General features: G+C 44.8%; 1 protein-coding gene and 1 long non-coding RNA gene across 9 annotated transcripts in view; one reads left to right on the forward strand and one right to left on the reverse strand.

Moving 5' to 3' along the window:
* Positions 1–15,981: 15,981 nt before the first annotated feature.
* On the reverse strand, positions 15,982–20,350 carry LOC125323478. The gene is made up of 2 exons (XR_007202526.1): positions 20,268–20,350; positions 15,982–16,289 (listed from the first exon to the last, which is right to left on the reverse strand). It is a non-coding gene; the product is annotated as an uncharacterized LOC125323478 (long non-coding RNA).
* The window catches only part of TRIM67 (tripartite motif containing 67), a 41,574-nt gene continuing 39,940 nt past the window's right edge, over positions 19,763–21,396 (forward strand). For all 8 annotated transcript variants that reach the window (XM_048298473.1, XM_048298477.1, XM_048298475.1 and 5 more), the window contains exon 1: positions 19,763–20,754. In XM_048298473.1, coding sequence (XP_048154430.1) covers positions 19,852–20,754 — 903 coding nt within the window. In that variant the 5' untranslated portion in view covers positions 19,763–19,851. The remainder of the gene's footprint in view (positions 20,755–21,396) is intronic.

Consider the following 21,396-nt stretch of genomic DNA (forward strand, 5'->3'; position numbering starts at 1 on the left):
GTGTGGTTGCTTCTCTGTCTCCTTGCCCAAGAACTGTATGTGCCTGCCAGGAGGGACAGCGATCCTTCCCAGCACGTGCTGAGCTCATGTGCCTCTCAACACAATCATGCTTTTCAGTTTACTCCAAACAGACATGATGGTCCCGGCCTGACATGTGGACTGAGAGAAGCCCATCCAACTCACTGGGGGACCCAAAGGCTCAGTTCATCTTCTCTACTTGAAGTCCTTAGAGCTTTTCAGAGTTGTTCTTCATTGGTAGAGACATTGGGGAATAACTGTAATGCCAACACCTGTCATTGCCAAGTGGGAATTGTGCTGGAGTGCAGCAATTTCTGCACACACCTTAGGCACCTGCTGCAACATTGACGACAACTCACATGTGACAGGATCAAACCATATAATAATCCAGTCAATTCTTTGTCATTTTACAACTTGGTGCCATCTGGAGCATGGCACAGAGAGAGCCTAACCTGAAAAGCAATCTACAGTAAATGTTGAGGTTGCAAAAGGAAACGAAAACTTAAAGTAAAACAAAAGACTAAAACCCCTTCAGTCCCCCCGCAGGGGGAAATGCGACAGCAAATATCCGCAAAGAGGGGAAGCTGCTAAGTCCAAACATCGGTGCTGGAAATGAGATCAGATCAAGCTGATCCCTAATCACTCACTGACAGGAACAAACGGGTATACAAATGAGTTGGAGGGAAAACCAAGGATTTTTAAAGTATTTTTGGCAAGTCTGGAAAAATAAGAGTCATTCCATTTGGCAAATGTAATCTAAAGGCTTCTTTGCTTTTCTCTGTTGAGTTGTCCAGGGAAGACGGAAGCCCACAGAGACTGCCTGAATGGGAACCATCTGAAACACAATTACTATTAAGTCCAACACTTGCTGTGAAAATAAGTCAGTTTTAAGGCACATCAATCATTTTATTTCCACTCACATCCCTAAAGAATGCTAAGGAGATAGAAGCGGTGGAGATCTTTTGAAGATCTTGAGTTTACAGGTTGGACAGGCAAAAGCAACTTGTTCCTTCTTAGTCTCCTTTCTCTCTTAGCTTCTTTTTTAAAAAACTGTGACAGGATAAACAAAATGTAATTTATACAAGACCACAAACCCCTATACTATGAGAAATAAGATTTGAATTGCAAGGTATGCATGCTTTGAGTTCAACTTACTGTTTTTGTATCACTTTCAGAGTGCAATTGCTCTTTAATTAATTATGAGTTTTCAGAACTTTTTATAATACCAGTGACCTGGAATAACTTTTAGATATCTCAAAATTATTGTCAATTTTCAACTGTAAAAAAAAAAAATCAAGAACCATCTCTTTTATGTTTCAATGATTATGAAAACTGTTAGAATAGAATGAACGTAATTTTTTCAGTGCTTTGAAAATAGATTACTTGCATCCTGTGGCACTCACTCTTTTGATGAAGACATATATACTTACCAACTTTATTCTTGTCAAGTCATGCTGTGCTCTGATATTGCTTTGAGGTAGAGAGAGAAAGAGGTAAAATGATAATTTTATATCACTTTGGTGAGCCGTCATAGATCAGAAGATAAACAGTAACTTATAAATACCATGATTTTTTAATAATTTCAGAACTGAAGTACCTCGCTGTCTCTGCTCCAGACTTGATTCTGAAAATGAATTACTTTTAATTCTCATTCATTTAATGAAATATCAGCAAAGCCATAGCTAGCTAAAACTGCAAGAAATGCGCAATTTAAGATATTTTCCAAAACTTTCTAAGGGAGATGCCTCCTAATATGTTCTGGAGACCTCTGGCATTCCCAGAATAAGCCCCACGAGGCTTGATCCAAATCTCCTGAAATTTAGTGTCAGTCTGTCCACCAGCTTCAACTGTAGAGAGAATTGGGTTAGATCCTACATCGGAGACAATGGGAGGCCTGTGCCTGTCCTGCTTGTTGGTGCTCAGCCTCAAAGATGAGCCAATGTCAGTTTTTAGTGGAGGCAGCAACCTGGTTGTCAAATGCATCCCACGAGCAGCAATGACTCTTAGAGCTGTTGGTCCTACATGAACACAGCACAATAGAGCCAAATCAGTTCATTGGGGGATTTTTGAAGCCAGCACCAGATGCATTGCCAAGGGAGGTATGGCCTCTTTAGCTTTTATTCCTGTACATCCACGCTGTCCTGAACTACAGCTTGGGCTGTTTGGGGGGGAAATGGGTTTTTTGGGGACTAACGCAAACCTTTGAAATAGCAGCCTGAGATAGGTTGCTGAATCAGTGTAGTGATAGTTTTTAGGGTTTCTTGTTTCACCTCTGGAAGAAAAAAGCTGGAAATGGTTGATCACACAGGTCACTGGGACCAACCACTTCTCTCTGCTCTTAAAAAGCAACCAGATGTCTGTGGCATCTGAATGTTGGATGTTTCAGAGAAGAACTGACAAACAATCTTGCTGTCAAGCTTTTCCTTAGGGGACCTTGGTTTTCAGAGCAATACTGATTTACCAGATAGACCTGGGAGGTGCATAATAATCACATAAACAAGGACCAAGAAAGATGGTGTTATTTGTAATACTAGCCTGTGTAAAGGACACAATCAGTTTTATAAGAGAAAATGTAGGGAACTTGAAGAAGGCTTTCATTAAGCAGTATTAATAGTGAAGTTTTATCACATTTCACAAACACACACTTAAAGTGTAGATGGTTTTTTAGCTGAGGGCAAGAACTTAATGTGTGATTTACAAATGCTGCTTTTGATAATGGCAGTGATATGAGATGATCTGAAGAACTGCAGGTGACCATGTCCTGGATTACTGATGTACGATAACACCAGTGTTTCGCTGCCAAATACCGAGGTCATGCAGGTAAGGTGTTTTTACTCTTGTCTTTGTTGGTTTTCACACTATTGCTCCATCTTGCTGATACATTTGAGTGTGGTTCAGCCTTTCTCAGTTTTGATCTTCATCTTCTCGGGAGTTTGTTTTGGGTTGGTTTTGGCTTTCTGGTTTGTTTTGTGGGGGGTTCTTCTAGGTTTTTGTTTCTTTTAGTAGCCACATAGCAATACCTTTACCATCACAGTCTGAAAGGCCTGGTTTTATATAATCCCTCCTTTTCCTCAAAATGTCTCCTGGAAGTGTTAAGTGCACTGCCACACTCATTTGAACCTCAGCATAGCAGTTAGGTTGCATAATGCACTTCTCTAAATCAACTTGAGCAGATGGGAAGGAAAATAACTTGAACTAGCACAGCACAACTCCCTTTGGGCACTTTTCAGATGGCAATGGAAGTGCAGCCTGGCAATGCCCTACTGTCTTTATTTTGTCCTCTTGAATGACAGAGGCAGCCTGGCCTGAACAAAAAATTATTCCCCCTGGCTCTTCCTCTCCTCCCAGTTTACACTGGGAACACTGTACAACTACATACTTTTAAACATTGCTTGTGTGGTAATTTTTCTGTCATCACACATTGCTTCATTTCTACTGGTATTTAGGCAAAAAAGAGAGAAGATAAACAAAAACCTAAATACTCAAGTGAGATATAAACAAGAGCAACATAGGTTAAAAGGTGATTAAAAGTAGTGGCGTTAGTAAGTCTTTTTTTATGCTTATCAGGTAGGAAGCCCACAGCTGTATGGAGAAAGTAAACCTTGTCAGTTTATTAAAACTCTGTGATCACCACTGGTTAATTTATCAAAAACAGAAGGAAGGGAACACTACCAAGCAAGCCGAAATGCATCCCTTAATTCAACCTCACTGTAATCACTGAAGTCATGGATTTGTGTTTAGCTGGCATCATCTGTTCTCTGGTGTAGAAGCAAATGGTTATATAAAAACAATGCAAAAATCAAGTTAGAATTTACTGTTTTAATGGACCTTTAGAGAAAACAAGCTCTATGTTCCATGGTAAGGCAGTTGTAACAGAATCCATTGGTTTTGAGCAAAAGCTTCACCTGGGAAATTTGTTAATGTGAAATTAATTACATACATAAATGTCAGTGGTGGTGTCACAGGTTTTTAAGTACCAGGTCAGCTATTCAGTGAAGGAGGGACACATCCACAATCTGACCAGAGGTGCTACTTATTCATGCTGCCTCATGAACAAGCAGCAGAAAGAGCTCAAGTCTGTTTAGTACCCTTGCCTCAGAGCAGGCCATGTCTGTACCTCAGAACCTGCTCAAAGAGCCATGAGAAGATTGGACTTTTCTCCTGTCCTTGCTCTGATAAGACAACAGAAGTGCCTGTCCTCTTTTTTGCCTTGTACTTCATCCAAGGATGCAGTTCACTTCCAGCCTTCTTTCCTCATATAATTTATTGATGTCAGTGGTTGGGAAATTGCTAACTACTTTAAGCTTTTACAATTTTCAAAAAGACTACAGCCCTCTGTGCAAGAATATTCCCTTATGTACGTCCTCTGCAACTTAAATTGTGCTAGACCTAGTTTAGGATGACAGCAAAATGGGCCAAAGAACTGAAAAAGCTACAGAGAGTTTAGGTTGTCAGATTCTTTATAGTCCAGGGACAAACACTGACTCTTAGGGAACCTGGAGCAGCAGAGTGCTGAGACAGATTTAAACCTTTCTAAGCCAACTTGTTCCTGATATTCCATATATGCAACAGTTGAGTTAACTTTGAATTCACAGGCTCCAATTCCTCCCAGTCCCCTTTTTCCTTGAAGTTTCCTAAGCTTTATACCACTCTGCTCTGTATCACACTTGCATCTTAACCCAGCATTGTCTATTTCTTTCACATTTCTGAAACTCTTTTAAATGAGTCATTCTGTGACATTTTGCTGTGCTTCCTCGTCTTGCGAAGGTTGAGTGTATTTTTTCCTACCTTTCTGAAGCTTCAATGTAATGTGAAGCACCAGGGGAGCCCTTCCAGCTTTTTTTTTCTCTACAGGAGTCTGTGCTTAGTTTACTATCTTTGCAGGAGACCACGTGAGCAGCAGAGTTCACGATTGACGTGAGAGGCTCAAATGTGCTCCCACTATCAGCACAGGTAGAGCCAATGCATTTTTCATCACTTTGGCAAGGGTTTCTGTGGCTCTTGTGATCATTGCAGGGTTCCTTATGGGAAATTCAATGAGGAGAGTTGCGGGAGATGTTGGAAGATGATAAACATAAGGACAGCTTTGAGGGGGTTGTTTTTGTTGTGGAAAAGAGAGATAATGACATTGAAAAAGAAGAAGTGAAATAAGAAAAAAGTAAAGAGAGAAGAAAAGCCTCTTTTGAGGTTAGGACCTCAGCAGGGAAGGAGGAGCTCAGCTTAAAGGTCATGGGGGCTTTTGCTGGAGCAAAAATAATGAGGAGGAATAGGCAAATTTGAAGTGTGTATTTGGGGGACACTGCCCCAGTGGTATGGTGAGGTGTGTAACCAGTGAGACAATAAAGAAAGAAATAAAAGAAAAATGTGGCAAAAGGAAATAAATGTTTCCTGGAAACAGTGCTGAGAAAAATAGCACCCTTAAAAGACTTAGTAAAATTGTCAGCAAGGTGGAAAGGAGAAGCCAAAAGAAGTGGGAAAAGAGAAAAACAAGAACATCTATGCTGAAATGTATGCAGGGGAGAGGGGGATCTGCTTCCTCTGTTTTTTCTTAAGCTTCCATTAATGTATGTAGTGAAGAGCTTTTATTTTTCCATTCACATGTTTCTTTGCACCTTTCCACATAAAGTTTCTATGTTTATGGATATCACCAGAATCACAGAATATGCCAAGTTGGAAGGAACCCACAAAGATCATTGAGTCCAACTCCTAGTCCTGCACAGGACACCACCAAGAGTCACACCATGACCCTGAGAGTGTTGTCCAAACTCTTCTTGAACCCTGTCAGGCTTGGTCCTGTGACCACTTCCCTGGGGAGCCTGTTCCAGTGCCCAACCACCCCCGGGTGAAGAACCTTTTCCTAATATCCAGCCTAAACTTCCCCTGATACAACTTCAGGCCATTTCCTCGGGTCCTGTCCCTGGTCACCCCAGAGAAGAGATCAGTGCCTGCCCCTCCTCTTCCCCTCATGAGGAAGCTGTAACTGCAGTGAGGCCTCCCCTCAGTCTCCTCCAGGCTGAACAGAACAAGTGACCTCAGCTGCTCCTCACATGGCTTCACCTCAAGGCCCTTCACCATCTTCACTGCGCACCTTTGTATGCTCTCTAATAGCTTAGTATCTTTCTTATATTGTGGTGTGACTTACAGATGGGGTTATCCCATTTTACATCACCCTGAGAGTTTCCAGAGAAGTTACAGCCTCAGCAGAACACAGCTGCATCTCATGCATGTCATGGTTTGCAATGTGAGCTGATGATGGGCAGTAGCTGATTCTCAACTGTTGGAGAGGTTTTTTGTTTTCTTCAGCATATACCTCAGCATTTGATTTTTGACTGCTGCAGAGTCAAATCTTTCATTAAGAGCTTTTGGAGATTTACAAACCATGGCCTAAGTCTAATGTGCCACGCCTATGCAACATTTTCAGTGAAGACCTCCACTGTGCCACCTTGTAGACAGGCAAGGACTTTTAGTGGCTGTCAGGAAAAGGTTACAATTTCATCTCTTTCCCCAGGTGTTAGTCTGCAGGAATATGGAAGGATTGGATAGATGGGTACTGTGTTTATTTGGTGAAAGTCTGTCTCTTCTGCCCCTGGGCTGAGAGGGAATACATTTGGCAATGCATTCTTGTTAAACTATTTACATGCTCTCTGGAGAGTCTTGTACACAGGGTACTGTTCTGTCTGTAAGAGGAATAAACAGGTACATGCTACAAAGCCACAATCTGTAGCAAGAACTCCACTCTTCATTGGCAAGGAAAGTGCAAGTGACATTTACTGAGGACTTTGCAGTAACTGCTCAAAAAATATTACACATAGTGAAAAAAACATGCCCTGAAGAAACAGATGAAGATGCATTCCTCAGAGATTCCTGTGTGATGAGACTTCAAGAACAGTGGTCAGCACTGGTAGCCAGTGTCCCAAGAGCAGTAACAGTTCTTTTGCCCAAGGCACAGCCATCACAAATGGGTAGCTCTGCCTCTGTAAAATTGCGGGGGGGAGGGAGACAGTTAAAGGCAAACCCTGACATTTGGAAATTTGTCAGCCACCCTGTCTCACTCCTGCTTGCCATTGGCAGCAGAGCAGGCTGGGGAAAATGTTTCTCTGATCACAGACGGCTTGGAAGCAAACTGGCAGATCTACAACTGGAGCATGTATTAGCATTACCCTCAATCAAAATGTTTCACTAAAGAATTCAGTTTAGTGGTACAAAAAATAAAGGCTTGGCTTTACATTTTGTCCTTCTTGTCCTTGTCTTGCTTTTTTCCCTGGATGAACCTCACACACACACACCTGAAGGGGAGGTAGTCTCAACAAGCTACTTACTAAAGAGCCATACCTCTCCCAGGACTAGTACCTGCTTCCCCCCTGTTCAGTCCCACCCCACAGTTCTCCAGGGCATCCAAGTATCCGTTCAAGATAAATTAATTCCAATCCCAAAATGTGGTTTATGTCCTTCTGTAGCCAAAACATGAACTTGAGGCTTGCCCTTCTTCAGGTTGTTGCCTACCTCGATGTCAAATGCTACCTTTGCAGAAATTCTCACCCCAGGTAATCACCTTTCCCTTCTTCCTCCTTGTCTCACTGTTGTCTCTCTGCCATGCCACATGTGGCTCAGGCTCTTATCAGCAGTTCAGCCTCCCCCTGCAGAGATTACAAGTCCTCAGGATGGAGAAAGCTGCTGCTGAGAGATGAGGAAGAGCTGAGAAGCAGTGAACCCCTTGCAAATGTGAGCTGGAGAGGGCTCTTCTCAGCTTTCTGCTCTCTCTCAGATGTGTTCTTGTCGGTCTCACAGCTCTTGAGAGAAAGTGGCAGAAGAGCTCTTTTTGTCTCAGTTTGGCAGACAAACAGACAGGTAGGGCAGAGGGGTGCAGAGCTACAGATTAAGAAACAAGTATCTGAAGACACTGGAATAAAGTTGAAGAAAGCCAGAGAGTGATTGTAAAAGACAGAGACTTCAGACAGCTTTGCTCTATGGTAACTTGAATCATGTTGAAAAATAGTTTTTGCATTTGTTGCAATGGAACTGCTGGGTTTTGACAAATACATCTTTCAACTGCTTGCTTCTTCTTCCTCTGACAGAGCTCTTTTTCAATAATTCAGATAAATTCTCTTTGCATTTCTGTACTGGAATAATGAAGCTCTGAGATTATTCCCCTAAAGCGTTAGACCGTGTGGCATCAATCATGTCTGCCAGCAAGACTTCCCTCTGCTGTAGCAGCAGGAGTACTGGCTCAGCAGTGGTCTGTGAACAGAAGAGGAGCAACATAGGTAGGGAGACACAACACCTTTTATTAGACCAAATGACAGAGCTGAAGAAAGGCCTTTGTATGAAAAGTTGCCTATTTTCTCCAGTAGTGTGTGTTGGTCTAATAAAAAACAGTATTTCTTCCTGCTAGCCTTGTGTGCTTACATTACCTGTGCTTTGATCAGGGCCTGCAGTTCACTTCAAACACTTCCCCAGGACATTTGCTTGTTTTAATCACCATTGGCTGTTTCTTTTGCTATCGAAGGAACTACTTTTGCTAGCTTTTGATATGGGGAATGCATCACTCTGTAATCAAAGTGATGTTTAGCTCATCCCTGAGCATCTAGAGAGAAACCATGAACAGCAGTTACTGGCTAAATATAAAATACATATTTATTAACAGCTGTGCAGACTGAGGGAGGGGTGTGTATATGTGTATATATGTGTATAGTTTATTGTGGTGTATTTGTATTGCTGGAAGATGAAGGCAGCTGCTTTTTTTTATATTACAGATTCAAGGCATAATTACTTTTTACACAGAGATGTAAAATTAAAAATAATATAATGCACAGAAAAAATAATTTTAATTTCTTATTTTATAATACCATTCAACTAATGGAGTGTCTTAGAACATCACAGATCCACAGTTTAATGCTTAGAGTGATCTTGTGATTATCATTGTAATTATTATTTGTGGACTGACAAATGGCTTAGTAATAATATATGAAATTTTAAATATTAAAGGGAAAGAGGCAGGCAGAAGGTGAGTGCCTTTCTCATCTCACTCCGGTCACCTCAGAAGCCTCTTCCAGAATTCTTGCAGACCTCCTTCACCCCTAATTCCCATACACCCTCTCTGGGTTGTGGTGGAAATACAGAAAAGCAGGCTGTAATTACTCAGAGCTGATCAACAGGTATGTCTTATGTATATACACCCACATAACAAATTTACATGCATGAAAAAAATTCTGCTACTAGTTTGAGACCTCTGTTGTCTCAGATAATTATTTCACTGATGATGTCACTACCCACAGGTAGTAATATAGGCCAACCCATGTATCGCCCAAGTTTAAGCTTAGAATGTCCAGTCTTTTGCCCGAGTAGGGGATGTTTGTCACTGGCACTTGCACCTCAGATTAGAATATTGGTAATTATGGCTTCCACTGAAGAAACGGTCGAACACACTGCCCTGCCCAACAATCCACAAAGTGATCCATCTGGTATTAGTGAGTTACTGAGAAGATGAGGAAGACATGGGGAATGTTCCTCAGCATGCGAGAGGCAACAGAGCGGACCAGTGCCCACAATGGGGCCAGTGCTGCACCATCTCCATGTGCAGGAGGAAGGCTGCTCCTGGCTGTGTGCCTGGGACAGACACCACAGAGAACCTACAGTCTCATCGAACCCCTGGGCAAGACGGTGACAGGGGAGATGGGCTCTCCAGACAAGGGTGTGTGGTCTATTTCGGTGTATTTGTAGCGTAGCCTTCCTTTGCTCTGCTCTGTGTCCTTGAGGGATGAGGGTCAATTACGACTGAATGTCAGAGCTAACACCGCTACCCACAGTCATCATCTGAACAGAGGGCTGTCAGCAAGGCAAAGCAGGCAGGGCACTGAGAGGCCTTGGCGGTCTGTTGTGCAACCTGGCCTTTTGCCAAAAGTGATGCCCCCCTCCCTGTCTCCTCCGGTGATGACGTCTGCAATATCTCTCCAGCCCCTCACTGTGGGTGCTGCTGTCGCTTCAGGCGGCAAAGCCCCTGCAGACAGCATTTCCCACACCCAGCTTGACCCACCTGAAGGGTGGGTGTCAGGTGTAACCTTGCCAGCTGTCTGGAGCAGCTCGGGCAGGGCAGGGCAGTGGGCAGCAGGCCCCTGCAGCCAAAGGCACCTGTCCTGTGGAGGGACAAGCCACGCTCTCCAGGTGGAATTAATCCCACCATCCATTTCTTGCTTGTGGACCTGCGTTGTGCACAGATCATGAATGGTGACTCGGTTTTACCAAACCAGAAAGAAAGAAACCCAACGCAGCAGCGTTTGAGCTGGAGATGTTCCAAATATTATGAACAAATAGAAATCACGGAGCTCTCTTTGTACAAAACATTTGTGTTGCTGTTAAATGAGCCGCTGCAAATGCTGTAATGTTCCACTGATTCTTTGTTACTCAGCAACTACTGTGGTGGTTGAGCAGTGAATAGGCTAAGCTGAGTTTTCCTAGCAGAAGAATAAGGAAAGAAAATTGAAGTCTCAAGTTTTAGAAAGAGACTGATGAGACTGGTGGCACAGCAGGAGGGAAATAAGGAGCAAATGGAGGCTTGGCAGTCTGGAAAGGTTAGGTTTCAAGCAGAGCTCCTGGAAAGAGGTCAGGGGTTCACCATCCTATTAGGAGATCAAGGGAAGGCAAGTCGTGAAGCCAAATGGAATCATTTTAAGGAGGCTAGTGAGAGGGAGAGATGGGAGCAGCACAGCATCATACTAGCGCAGAGATTTGCCTGGTTTGGGACAAAGGAGTTTGGTAGGACTATTATAATCTTAATTTTCCAATTAACTGAGCAATTACAGAAGATACCAACGCATACTTTGAAGATACATAATTTCAGCTTGAAGTTAAAACTGGTTGAATCTTAGGGGCAATATCTCAAGTTAAAAGAAAAAACAAATTAAAAATGAGTGGTTGGCCAAATCCCTGCGGCTCTGCCTGTGCAGGCAGGACAGCTGATGGCCTTTGCTGCCATCAGGTAAGGGAGCGCTCGTGCACAGCCCAGAGCGCTGCTCCCTGGGAGCACTGATGCTGCTTGGAGCTGCCTTTCTAGAAATCCATGTGTGCTCATCCATGGGAATAAAGCCTCGCTCTAACTAAGGGAATTATTTTAGTTCCTCCACCTGCTTTAACCTATTTCTCATCTTCCTCAAATTCTCCTTAGCATTTTTTCCTCCATTTCTTTTTTTGCACTTCTATTTTGCACTTCCCTCTGTACCCTTTATTGGTTGCTGTCAAAGATAAGGTGGACCAGGTTCATTGTTAGGCTGATGTAATATGGCCCTTTTTAATGTTCTTCCTTGGATAACAGCTTGCTAAAATTAAATCATTTAGCAAAAGGACAAATTAAATCATCAGCTGGGGTTCTTTTTTCCACGGGTAACATAAAAGGATGTCTGTTGCATTTCATTTGAATTAAGGATATAATCATATGCACATTGCTGAAACTATTATGTTTCATAAAGTGGTCTTATTATTTTCTGCATATTTTTCTTTGTGTGTGGAGTCTTTTTCTTTCTATTAAATTGCATATCCATGGAGGATTTGGGGGCACTCAGCCAGTCAATCCAATTTGGAGTTGGATGATGGCTGTAGTGGACTAAGTCCCTTATCTGTTCCCTTCAGCTGTTTTACTGCTCTGCTATTGATGGAAACATAAAATTAAAAGTGGAATCAACTCATAGGAAGCAAGAGCCCAGTAAGAGATTTAGGAGGGAAAAGTTGAGGAGGAAGATTCTGACTAATGTCTCTACAGCTGGGGTAATGTGCTGACAGATTTGATTTTAAATACACATGCAGTAGATTGGGTATTTCACAAATATTGCCATTTCATTTATCTTAGTGGGTATCAAAGCAAGTACAAGAAGAAAATTGAAATCAGATTGGTAATGGTTTGGGGTTTTTTTGAAGAGTGGGATTTATGGAATTCTGGTTTCCCATGTGATGTGTACTGGGAAATTATGAGGAATGAACAGAAGGCCTGGAGGTGGATTAGCCATTCCTACAGGATGATAGCAGAAGCATATAGAGGAACTAGCCAGCGTTGATACTTGATTCTGTGCATGCTTCATGTTATGTACAGGCTATGATGAGAAAGCAGCTCAAGCAATTGAAACCAGTGGTTGCAATAGTGCAAAGTTTGATGTAAATAAGAATTAGAATATGATGGACCAGACTGTCTGGTGTGTCTGTGGGATTCATAGTTCTCTTTGTACCTTTTGACTCTGGACCAGAGAGGGCCTTGCATTTTTTCTACATTAGTATTTCTCAGTAGGCTAAATGGTGGCAGCTTCCTACATCCCTCCATGACCCAGATTGCTGGAGCTGCACAGGAGTCAAGTGGTGCTGCTTTCTTTATGCAAACCTCTCTGCTGTGCTTCTGTTTTGGGCTGGCATTTAGCAATGCACACTGACAAATAAAATCTCTTATGTAAGGGGTTTCCCCCCAGGGAGGATCCTCTGCCTCTTGTATCACAGTGACGTGACAAAGAAAACCTCATGGTCAGCATCATACCCCATCAGCAGGCTGGTCCTTCTGCAGTGAGGGCAGGAACAGGACAATCCTTTGTGCCTGATGGACAGATAGGCACATCTTCCTTCTCTTGATGGGATAAACCCCACCTCTTTGTAGGATTCATGTTCTCCAGATCCCTTCCCTCTCGTCCATGGGGACGACAAAGGTACATCTAGGGCTGGATTTGGTATGAGGAGGGGAACAAGCAGATCTTTGGAGCCTCTGTTTGTGAGACAAGCAGTGGGAGAAGGGCAGAAAGACTGCAAAGGTGTCAGGAGGGGAAGGTAAAGGATCAAGGGAGTTTCTCTGCATCAAGGAGGAGTGAAGGGAAAGCAACATAGGGGAGAGAGAAACAGAATTTCTGTACTTATGTAAGAATATTAAAAGATGCTGTCATAGATGAAAGGAAAATGTAGCAAAGGGAAAGAGAGGACAAAAGCAGAATGAAGGTGTTTTTCAAATCAGGAAATGTAATGCTAAATGAAGCAAAAAAATACATTGCTGGTGTGAGTGCGATCGATTTGCTCCCTCCTACTGGGCAGCTCAGTGGGCTTCTGAAAAGAAGGACGCTTAAATCTCATGTAGGTGAGGTGTGTTGATGAAAAAAGCTTGGCATCTTGTGGACTTGCCTCCCCACTTGACTGATGCTGATGTCTCAGACCACAGATACCGCTTTTTGGATCTTGTACAAATTCTCAGTGGTGCTGCAAGGGGCCATTCCTCCTCTCTCCTGTCCTTGTGTAGGCACAGACACCTCTGAATCAAGATGCTGATGCTGAAAGCTATTTGTCCTGGCCTGGATTAATGCTTGTGGCTGTCTGAAAGCTACCGTAAGTGCAGGAGAGGTGGTGACAATGGGCAGCTGGGGGTGGTGTCAGAAAGAACCTTCCTTTACAGCAGTGACACCGATTTATGCCAGATTACAGGACCTGAGTCTCCATGCACATAAGAGGCCTCTTCTGTCTTGATTCTCTGGTGCATAGCAATGTGGGAGTTCTTGTTTACTTATCAGAAACAAAGCTGAAAAGAGGAAACTCAAGACAGCCTCTGTTTCTGCAACCTGTCAATCTGGCCCCACTCACAGTTATAATCGCCTATGTTTTTCTTGGCTCCTACCCCTCATTTCTCTATGCTGCTTCCAAGGCTCCCCATTTTAGATGCTCCTGCATGCCACTGCAGTACATAGAGGAGTCTTTGGTCAAACCCACTAGAACTCCATGTAAATTTTGTCCCAGTACCTACAGTAGAGTCAGGTTTCACAGGTCTCTTGGTCTTTCAAATACACATTCAGGGCTCACTTGAGGCTACTTGCAGAATAGAAGCCCATCTCTTGAGTTATTTATAGATCCTTCACTGCTCAGGGAGATTTCCTCACTAGTTGTCTCTTGCTAAACAAGAATAACACTTTTTGTCTTTTCTTAAAAAAGACAAGACATATATAGTATAATAAAGTAAAAAAGCTACTTGGGCCTCCCTTCTTGGTAAGAAGCCTTTTTCAGTGAGTCACACTTGGATCAGTTCCCTAGCTCTGTTCACAGAACACTGCCCACCCTTTCAGGGACAAAACTTCACAACCCCCTTAAGGATTTTCTTTATATGTGAAGAGATTGCCACATGGTGGCAATTTACCTCCATTTTACAGTTATATATACAAGTGCCTAACCCAGTCTAGATTCTTATCCAAGTATGTTTTCCTTCCCTTCCTTTGCTCTTAGGAAACACTGGTGCATCAATGTTGAGATTACTTACTCCTTGTTTGGTTTTGTAGGGGTGTTTGTCCCTCTTGTCTATTCCTTCCCACTCCACAATGCTTAGGATGCCATTACTTTTTCCTTCCTCCTTCCAGCCTTCCTTCTAAAAGAGAATATTGGGACGGGCTTGGATTTTATGTAATCCTTGACTACTTTCTTAAAAAGCACTGTAAACTTTTCTTAACAGGCATGAATGGAATGACAATAGGTACAGTTGAGGGAGCAGGGAACCATGTCAGGACAGGTGCAGAGGGTTGAGGCAGACTGCAAGCACATGCTCAGAACAGCTTCCTACGACCCTCTCTCCTCAAGATGGCCCAGGGAACAAATGAGGAGGCATAACCCAGTCTCTGCTGTAATACCATTGAAACCAAATCATCTCTATGAGAAGTTTACACTGTTACTTTAAAAAAGGCAGCAAACATGACACGAGTGCTCTATAACAATTATGGTGTGAGGATGTTAACCCTTTGGTGCTCTGAAATGGGTCCAAAGCAGGGCACCATTCTCTGTTGTCCCTCACATGCAGCTGCACAGGGTCCAGCCCTCCCATGCTCTCACCTCTCAAAAGAGCAAACATCCCTGAGATGCTGCTTGCAAGTTGAACTGTAGCACTGAAGGAAAAGTATTTCACTCCACTGCACAAAAACAGCAAGAAAGAGTGGAATCCTGGCACAGCAGGAAACCAAGATGTCTCTGGAGTAATTCCAAAGGCTTGCAGGATGATGCATTTTCACAGCATCACAGAAACATGAGCTCTTATTTTTCAAGAGTCCTGATTATAGGTTAGTGCCTTTTGCATTTTCTTTCTGCTTTCTTTTGAATATGAATTTGTTAAGAAGTATTGAAAGTGATCTCTTACTGAAATTTGGTCTGCGCCAACCTACCCCTTTTTGTTGGCATATATGTTTAAAGCACTATTTTTCTCTGTATTGAATTCCATTCTTAGATGGCTGAAATAGATTTAGGAGTGTGCGTATTTATCAAGCAGTGTTTAGGATCAAGCACCATTTTTTGCCGTTTAACCATCATAACAAACATATACTCAGCAGACATTCTGAATAAAATTCCATTGTATGGAATTGTCCTCAGTTGTGAATTATATTTTTTATGGCAGATTTACTCCTTTGACAGAGAAAATTCAATATGTAGCTGCATTTCTATTACAGATACAGTCTTCTGCTAGCCAACAGATAAGCTTTTTATCAGCAGCCATGCTTCTGTGGCACTCTTCTGGGCTGCTGCCAAGCTTTGCCGTCCTTCCTTTCATGAACAGATCAATGTGCAAATATTTGAAAACCCTAAATAATATAATAGCTACTTGAATGCATGTTCAAAAAAACAACAACCAAAAAAACCAAAAAAACCCCTCAAAAACAACAACAAAACACCCACCCAAAACAACACAGAGCAAGATCAATTTCAAAACTGTTACACCTACATAATGTACGTAATGCAAATCTACAAAAGCAAGGAGAGAAGGGAAAGGGGTAGCACACAGCAACCATTTCCAAAGCTGACCCATGGGCCATACAGATCAGCTTTTCCTCTAAGCCATAGTGGAAGCCTGTGCCTTCCTGTGCCTCTTTGCCACATTCCCCCTCAAACAGAACATGCAATGCCAGCTTCAACCAGAGCTGGTAATGTTGGGAAGACGAGCATGGGTAAAGAACACGATGAAGAATAAGCACGCAGGAGAGATTACACTGTGTTGGGTTTTTATTATGCATAGGAGCAATGCTGAGGTGTGTGGGGTGTGTGTACAGCCACTGGTTAGAATCCAGCCTAAAATTCAGAGATGACCAGCAGGTGCAGCTGTGTTGTCCACAGTGGTTGCTGAGAGCATCCTCTGCTGATAATTGAGCACCCTGCATTTTTAACGAGGCAGTGAGACTCTTCCGCTCACACCACCACACAAGCTGCTGGCTTTAGCCCAAGCGCATTTTTATCTTCTCTGCACTTGTTCTCCTTCTATTTCTCTGTTCTCCTTCTTGCAATGGAATAAGAACCTGTGGAGATAAGATCCTTTTTCTCCTCTGTTGCCCTTCAAATGAGAGGATGTGTGCTTGGAGTGATGCCCATTAGCGGAAGCGATGTTGGAATACTGGAATCAAAAAATTCCCCATGGAGGAACAGCAGTGGTAAAAGAAGAAAACTGAATAAAGTGAAGTGACCTTGGTGGACAGCCACTGAAGGGAAAAAATATGAGAAAAGAAAGAAGAAAAACTATCTGGAAACGGGTTTATGTGTGAGGGCAATATAAAATATAAAAAAGTACAAGAAAAGGAATGGGAAGTCAACAAAAATGTCACAACAAGCAGAATGAGAAGGCATAAGCAATAAAGCAAGAGAGGCAAAAAGATTAATCAAATCTTTCCTTATTGCAGGGTTGAACCACTTGCCTTATGTTTTTTTAAATGTAAATCTATAAATAAACCTCGTTGGCTTTTTTTTCCCATTGGGGGGATAGAAAAGACGCTAATAAGTTCTTACAAAGGGTAAACAGTTTAAGGGGATGATACTAGTGATACTGAAGTATTAAAATGAAGATCAAAGCTAGGATTTCCAGTATAGGGTTTCTAGGTTATCCATACACCGCTACAGCTCTAACAGATTAAAGACTCATTTGAACATAAAAAGCTGAAAAATCATAGGGATCGTGGCTATTATAATAATGCTGTCATTACAAAACATAGTAAAGGCCCAGTTCCTTCAGGCTCAGACCAAATAGTTCTTTATGAATAGTTCCATTAAAATTAGTGGAATCATCTTGGTGGGATCTGTTCCTCATCAAGAGTAAGGGTGTCCAAGGTCAGTCTGCTCAAGCTCAGTGACATTTTTCAACTCTTAGACCAGTTTCCATTCTGACCTCTGGAGCAGTATATGGGTGACAGTGATGCTTTGACTGTTCACTTCCATCAGCAGCAGTGCACTTACAGTTATATAGAGGAATACGTTTCATAAGGAGAAGAATCTGTGCTCTGCAACCTAAACTCATCAGAGCATTGAATATTGTTAAAGTAGGTGCTAGTTCCAGCAGCAGTCTCTGGTGCCATGGGGTTGAAGGTTTCTGCATTGAAACTCTACAACTCCTTGGCAACAAGAGCTGTTCTGGGACCAATAGGACAGGTAAACAAGTGTAGCTTTCCCTGCTCTCAAAGCCATAGCTCTCCTGGGCATTAACATTTCAGACTCATTCAGTAGAGTGAGACCCTGAATGACATAAAGTTACACCACAGAACAGAGAAGAACAGATCCCCTTTTTAATCTCCATTTCAAATGTCACCTACTATAGCGATATGCTCTCAGGTCAAGTCAGGTTTGCGGAGAGAAGAAAAGTTGGGTTTGAAAGACAGTGTACTTTCGAGATGGTTTCTTTCTTGCCATTTCCCATGTCAAGTGCCAGCAATTCTAGGATTTTACATATACTCTAGAGTAGGATTGGAAATGGATATGTAAAATTCAGTGTATAAGAACTCTGGAAGTTGCAAACCCCAGCTAAAAAGGAGCTATAAAGGGTAATTGCTCAGGTTTGGTGTTCATACCTTTACATTTCCACCATATACCTGTCCATTTTTTCTCAGATGTCTCAGACTTGATGTTACCATTATGCACATTACGATTACTGTCACCTTACACACAGGACACGTAATGAAAGAAGGCAAAAGTCCATGAAAAAGCTACCATGCCTTCAAAATTACCTTTAGGATTATGACTTCCAAGACAGACTTGAAATTTGTGACTTGGATTCCCCTATAGGTCTGCAAGAAATCTTTAGAGTACATCCACTCCTGCTGCTGACAGATGGTACAGCAGAGAACAGCAACTATGAAGATAACAGTATTTCACCCACGAGTTTTTCTTACTATGTAGTAGCATAAGGTAGCTGTGAAATCAGTGGTGTTTCAGAACACTTCTTGCACAACTGAGGCTTCTGGCTGGAGGTAGCCCAAACACTCAATCAGTCTATAAACTCTCAATCTCAGCACAGAGGTCACATAAAAGAAAAAGATACCTAGCCAGATGACAGGCAGGTTTATGTGGGTCACGGCTGTTTCTACTATGTGCCAGAGGCCAAACCTGCTGCTTTTCACCCTGAAATGAAGAACTACAAAGCTTCAAACCCCTCGGGGCTTTTCTCCCCCCCTCAGCTTGTCATGACAGCGTCTGGGCAAGACACAAAAAGGAACTGCAGAGAGGAAAGACTGAAAAAATTGAAGCTCTAATATATTCCTATTCTCTGACCCCATTCCTCCTTTTCTGTGCATCAACAGTTTTAATAATCTGGCAAAAGCAAACCCTGAAACTAGGAAACCCTTTCCTAACCAGTGTCACAAAAACCCTTGTCATTTACTGAGAAACATTATGATGAGACTCAATGGTTTTCATATCTTATCTCTTCTTCTCTTTTCTTTTTTTTCCTTTTCATTTAATACCACTTAGTTCCTCATTTTTTAAATAGCTGTTTTGATAAGACAAATTTTCATTTTAAAACAAACAAAAAATTAGGATCTGCTTATGGAATTGAGGTTTGTGTGGTAGTGGCTGTTGGAAAAGATAGAAGAATAACAATAATAAATATCAGTGAAATCACTCTTACATATAATGTCTTCACTATGAAATAAACCACTGTTACATCCACGCTAAGCGTATGTAAACAAAACAGATGGGGGATTTCCCACTGCTGGTTTCTTTCTTCTAAGGATGGTTATTTTCAGTTCACAAACTCTCAGCTGTCATCCCTGATTTATCTTCGCAGCAGATTCCTGTTGGGGTCACAGGGCTGGGAGCTGGGGCCATGCGGCACGTCCCCCGCTTGCTGCGCTCTGCCGCCCCTGCCAGCCACAGTGTTCGTAGCTGGGGTTCGTGCTTCCCTTTTAACCCCTATCTCATCCCTCCCTCTGTCAGTGCCTGACATTTTGTGCATCTTGGTTGTGCTCCGGCATGGTGAGAGCCGTATGAAGGAGAGGCACGAGCTTAGTTTGTTGGTAAGCATCCTCCTTTAATTCGGGGAGGGGAGAGAGGGCTACTAGAGATAACGAAACCCCTCCTGCGTTCAATCTGCTACCCAAACAATGGCTTTATTTAAAGATATGAAGACATCGCTGTGTAGAGATCCTTTAAAAATGTTTTAGCCTTTCCCAGCCGTAGAGAGAGCGACCACTTTATTTGCTGGAAAGGGCTCTTCCCGCCCCTTCCTACTCCTGCCCTCCCTCCGCCTCCCTTCCCCATATATTATTACTCTATGCCACCAACGTTAGAACAGTCCCACCGCGCTCCGTGCCGGAGCCACGGCCGGCGGGCAGCCTTTCCCTGGCCCCGAGCAGCCCCCGGCCGCCGGGCGGCTCCCCCGGCGCCGGCCCCGGCGCTGTCCCGGCCGTGCGGAGCTGTCTCTCCGCGGCGGGTGCTGAACCGCGCGGCGCGGCAGCGGCGGCCGGAGCCCCCCCGGCCTCGCCCCGGCGCCCGGAGCGGAGGGAGGCGGCGGAGGGGGCGCCGCGGGGAATGGGGGGAGCCGGCGGCGACCCCGCGCCGCCCGCCTGAGGAGCCCGCGCACAAAGCCGCGCCGCGGCCATGGAAGAGGAGCTGAAGTGCCCGGTGTGCGGCTCGCTGTTCCGGGAGCCCATCATCCTGCCCTGCTCGCACAATGTCTGCCTGCCCTGCGCCCGCACCATCGCCGTGCAGACCCCGGAGAGCGAGCAGCACCTGCCGCCCCTGCTCCACTCGCGGGGCCCCGCGCCGCCCGCCGCCGCCGCCGCGCCGGGAGCGACCGCGGGCTCCGCCGCCTGCCTGGACTCGGAGTGCGCGGCGGGCGGCGGCGGCGACCACGCGGACAAGCTGAGCCTGCACAGCGAGACCGACAGCGGCTACGGCTCCTACACCCCCAGCCTGAAGTCCCCCAACGGCGTGCGGGTGCTGCCACTGGTGCCCGCGCCCCCGGGGGCGGCGGCGGCTCCACGGGGCGCCGGCCCCGCCAGCTCCTCCCTCACCTGCCCGCAGTGCCACCGGAGCGCGTCCCTGGACCAGCGCGGGCTCCGCGGCTTCCAGCGCAACCGGCTGCTGGAGGCCATCGTGCAGCGCTACCAGCAGGGCCGCGCCGCCGCTGCCGCCGCCGCCAAGTGCCAGCTGTGCGACCGCAGCCCGCCCGAGCCGGCCGCCGTGCTGTGCGAGCAGTGCGAGGTGCTGTACTGCGCCGCATGCCAGCTCCGCTGCCACCCGGCCCGCGGGCCCTTCGCCAAGCACCGCCTGGCCCCGCCGCCCGCACACCCGGGCGGCCCCGGCGGCGGCGGGGACGGCGGCGGCGGGAAGGGGGCGGGCGGCGGCCGCAAGCTGCCGACGTGCGCCGAGCACGACCTGGAGAACTACAGCATGTACTGCGTGAGCTGCCGCAGCCCCGTCTGCTACCAGTGCTTGGAGGAGGGCAAGCACAGCAAGCACGACGTGAAGGCCCTGGGTGCCATGTGGAAGCAGCACAAGGTGAGTCCTGACAGCCGGCTGGGAGCTGGGGTGATGCTCAGAGCTGGGGTTGGTTCATCCCAATGCCCCAACAGTGGGTTGCAGTTCGTGGGACATGAGGTTCTTCATGTTTGTCATCCTCTCAGACTTCCCTCCCTTTGGAACGGTGCTCTGAGGTCTTTGGCCCTTCTTGACTTCCCAATGAGCCTGCAGCCTCTTCTCAGGGTTGGAAAACCCAGACTCCCTCTCATGTTGGCCTCACCTTGACCAGTGAGGCTCAACCAGGTCTCAGGCAGATAGCTGGAATTAGCAAGTCCATCTCACTAACTTGTTTGCCTTCCACAGGGTCCTTGGCCATCCTGTTCTCAGCCTTCCCATCCCCTTGCAGTGGCAGCAGCTACCTGTGAGGAGACAGGATGGTTGTTCCTTCTTTTCACCACCTTCCTTTCATCCAGAACTCAATGCAAGCTGCCACAACCGTATGTCAGTGAGGGAGAGTGGCCCACAGCCGTCCAAATGTTTTAGACAAGAAAGCATGGTACAGATGATTGTGGACATTGGGTTGTCTCCTGGGCCTTAAAAAGGTCTCCCCCCACTCCGTTCCTAAAGAAGCCAGGAGTAATGGCTGGAGGGACTTTCATGACACAAAGATAAATAAGGAAT

The sequence above is a fragment of the Corvus hawaiiensis genome, chromosome 3, assembly GCF_020740725.1.
Source record: "Corvus hawaiiensis isolate bCorHaw1 chromosome 3, bCorHaw1.pri.cur, whole genome shotgun sequence".
NCBI lineage: Eukaryota > Metazoa > Chordata > Aves > Passeriformes > Corvidae > Corvus > Corvus hawaiiensis.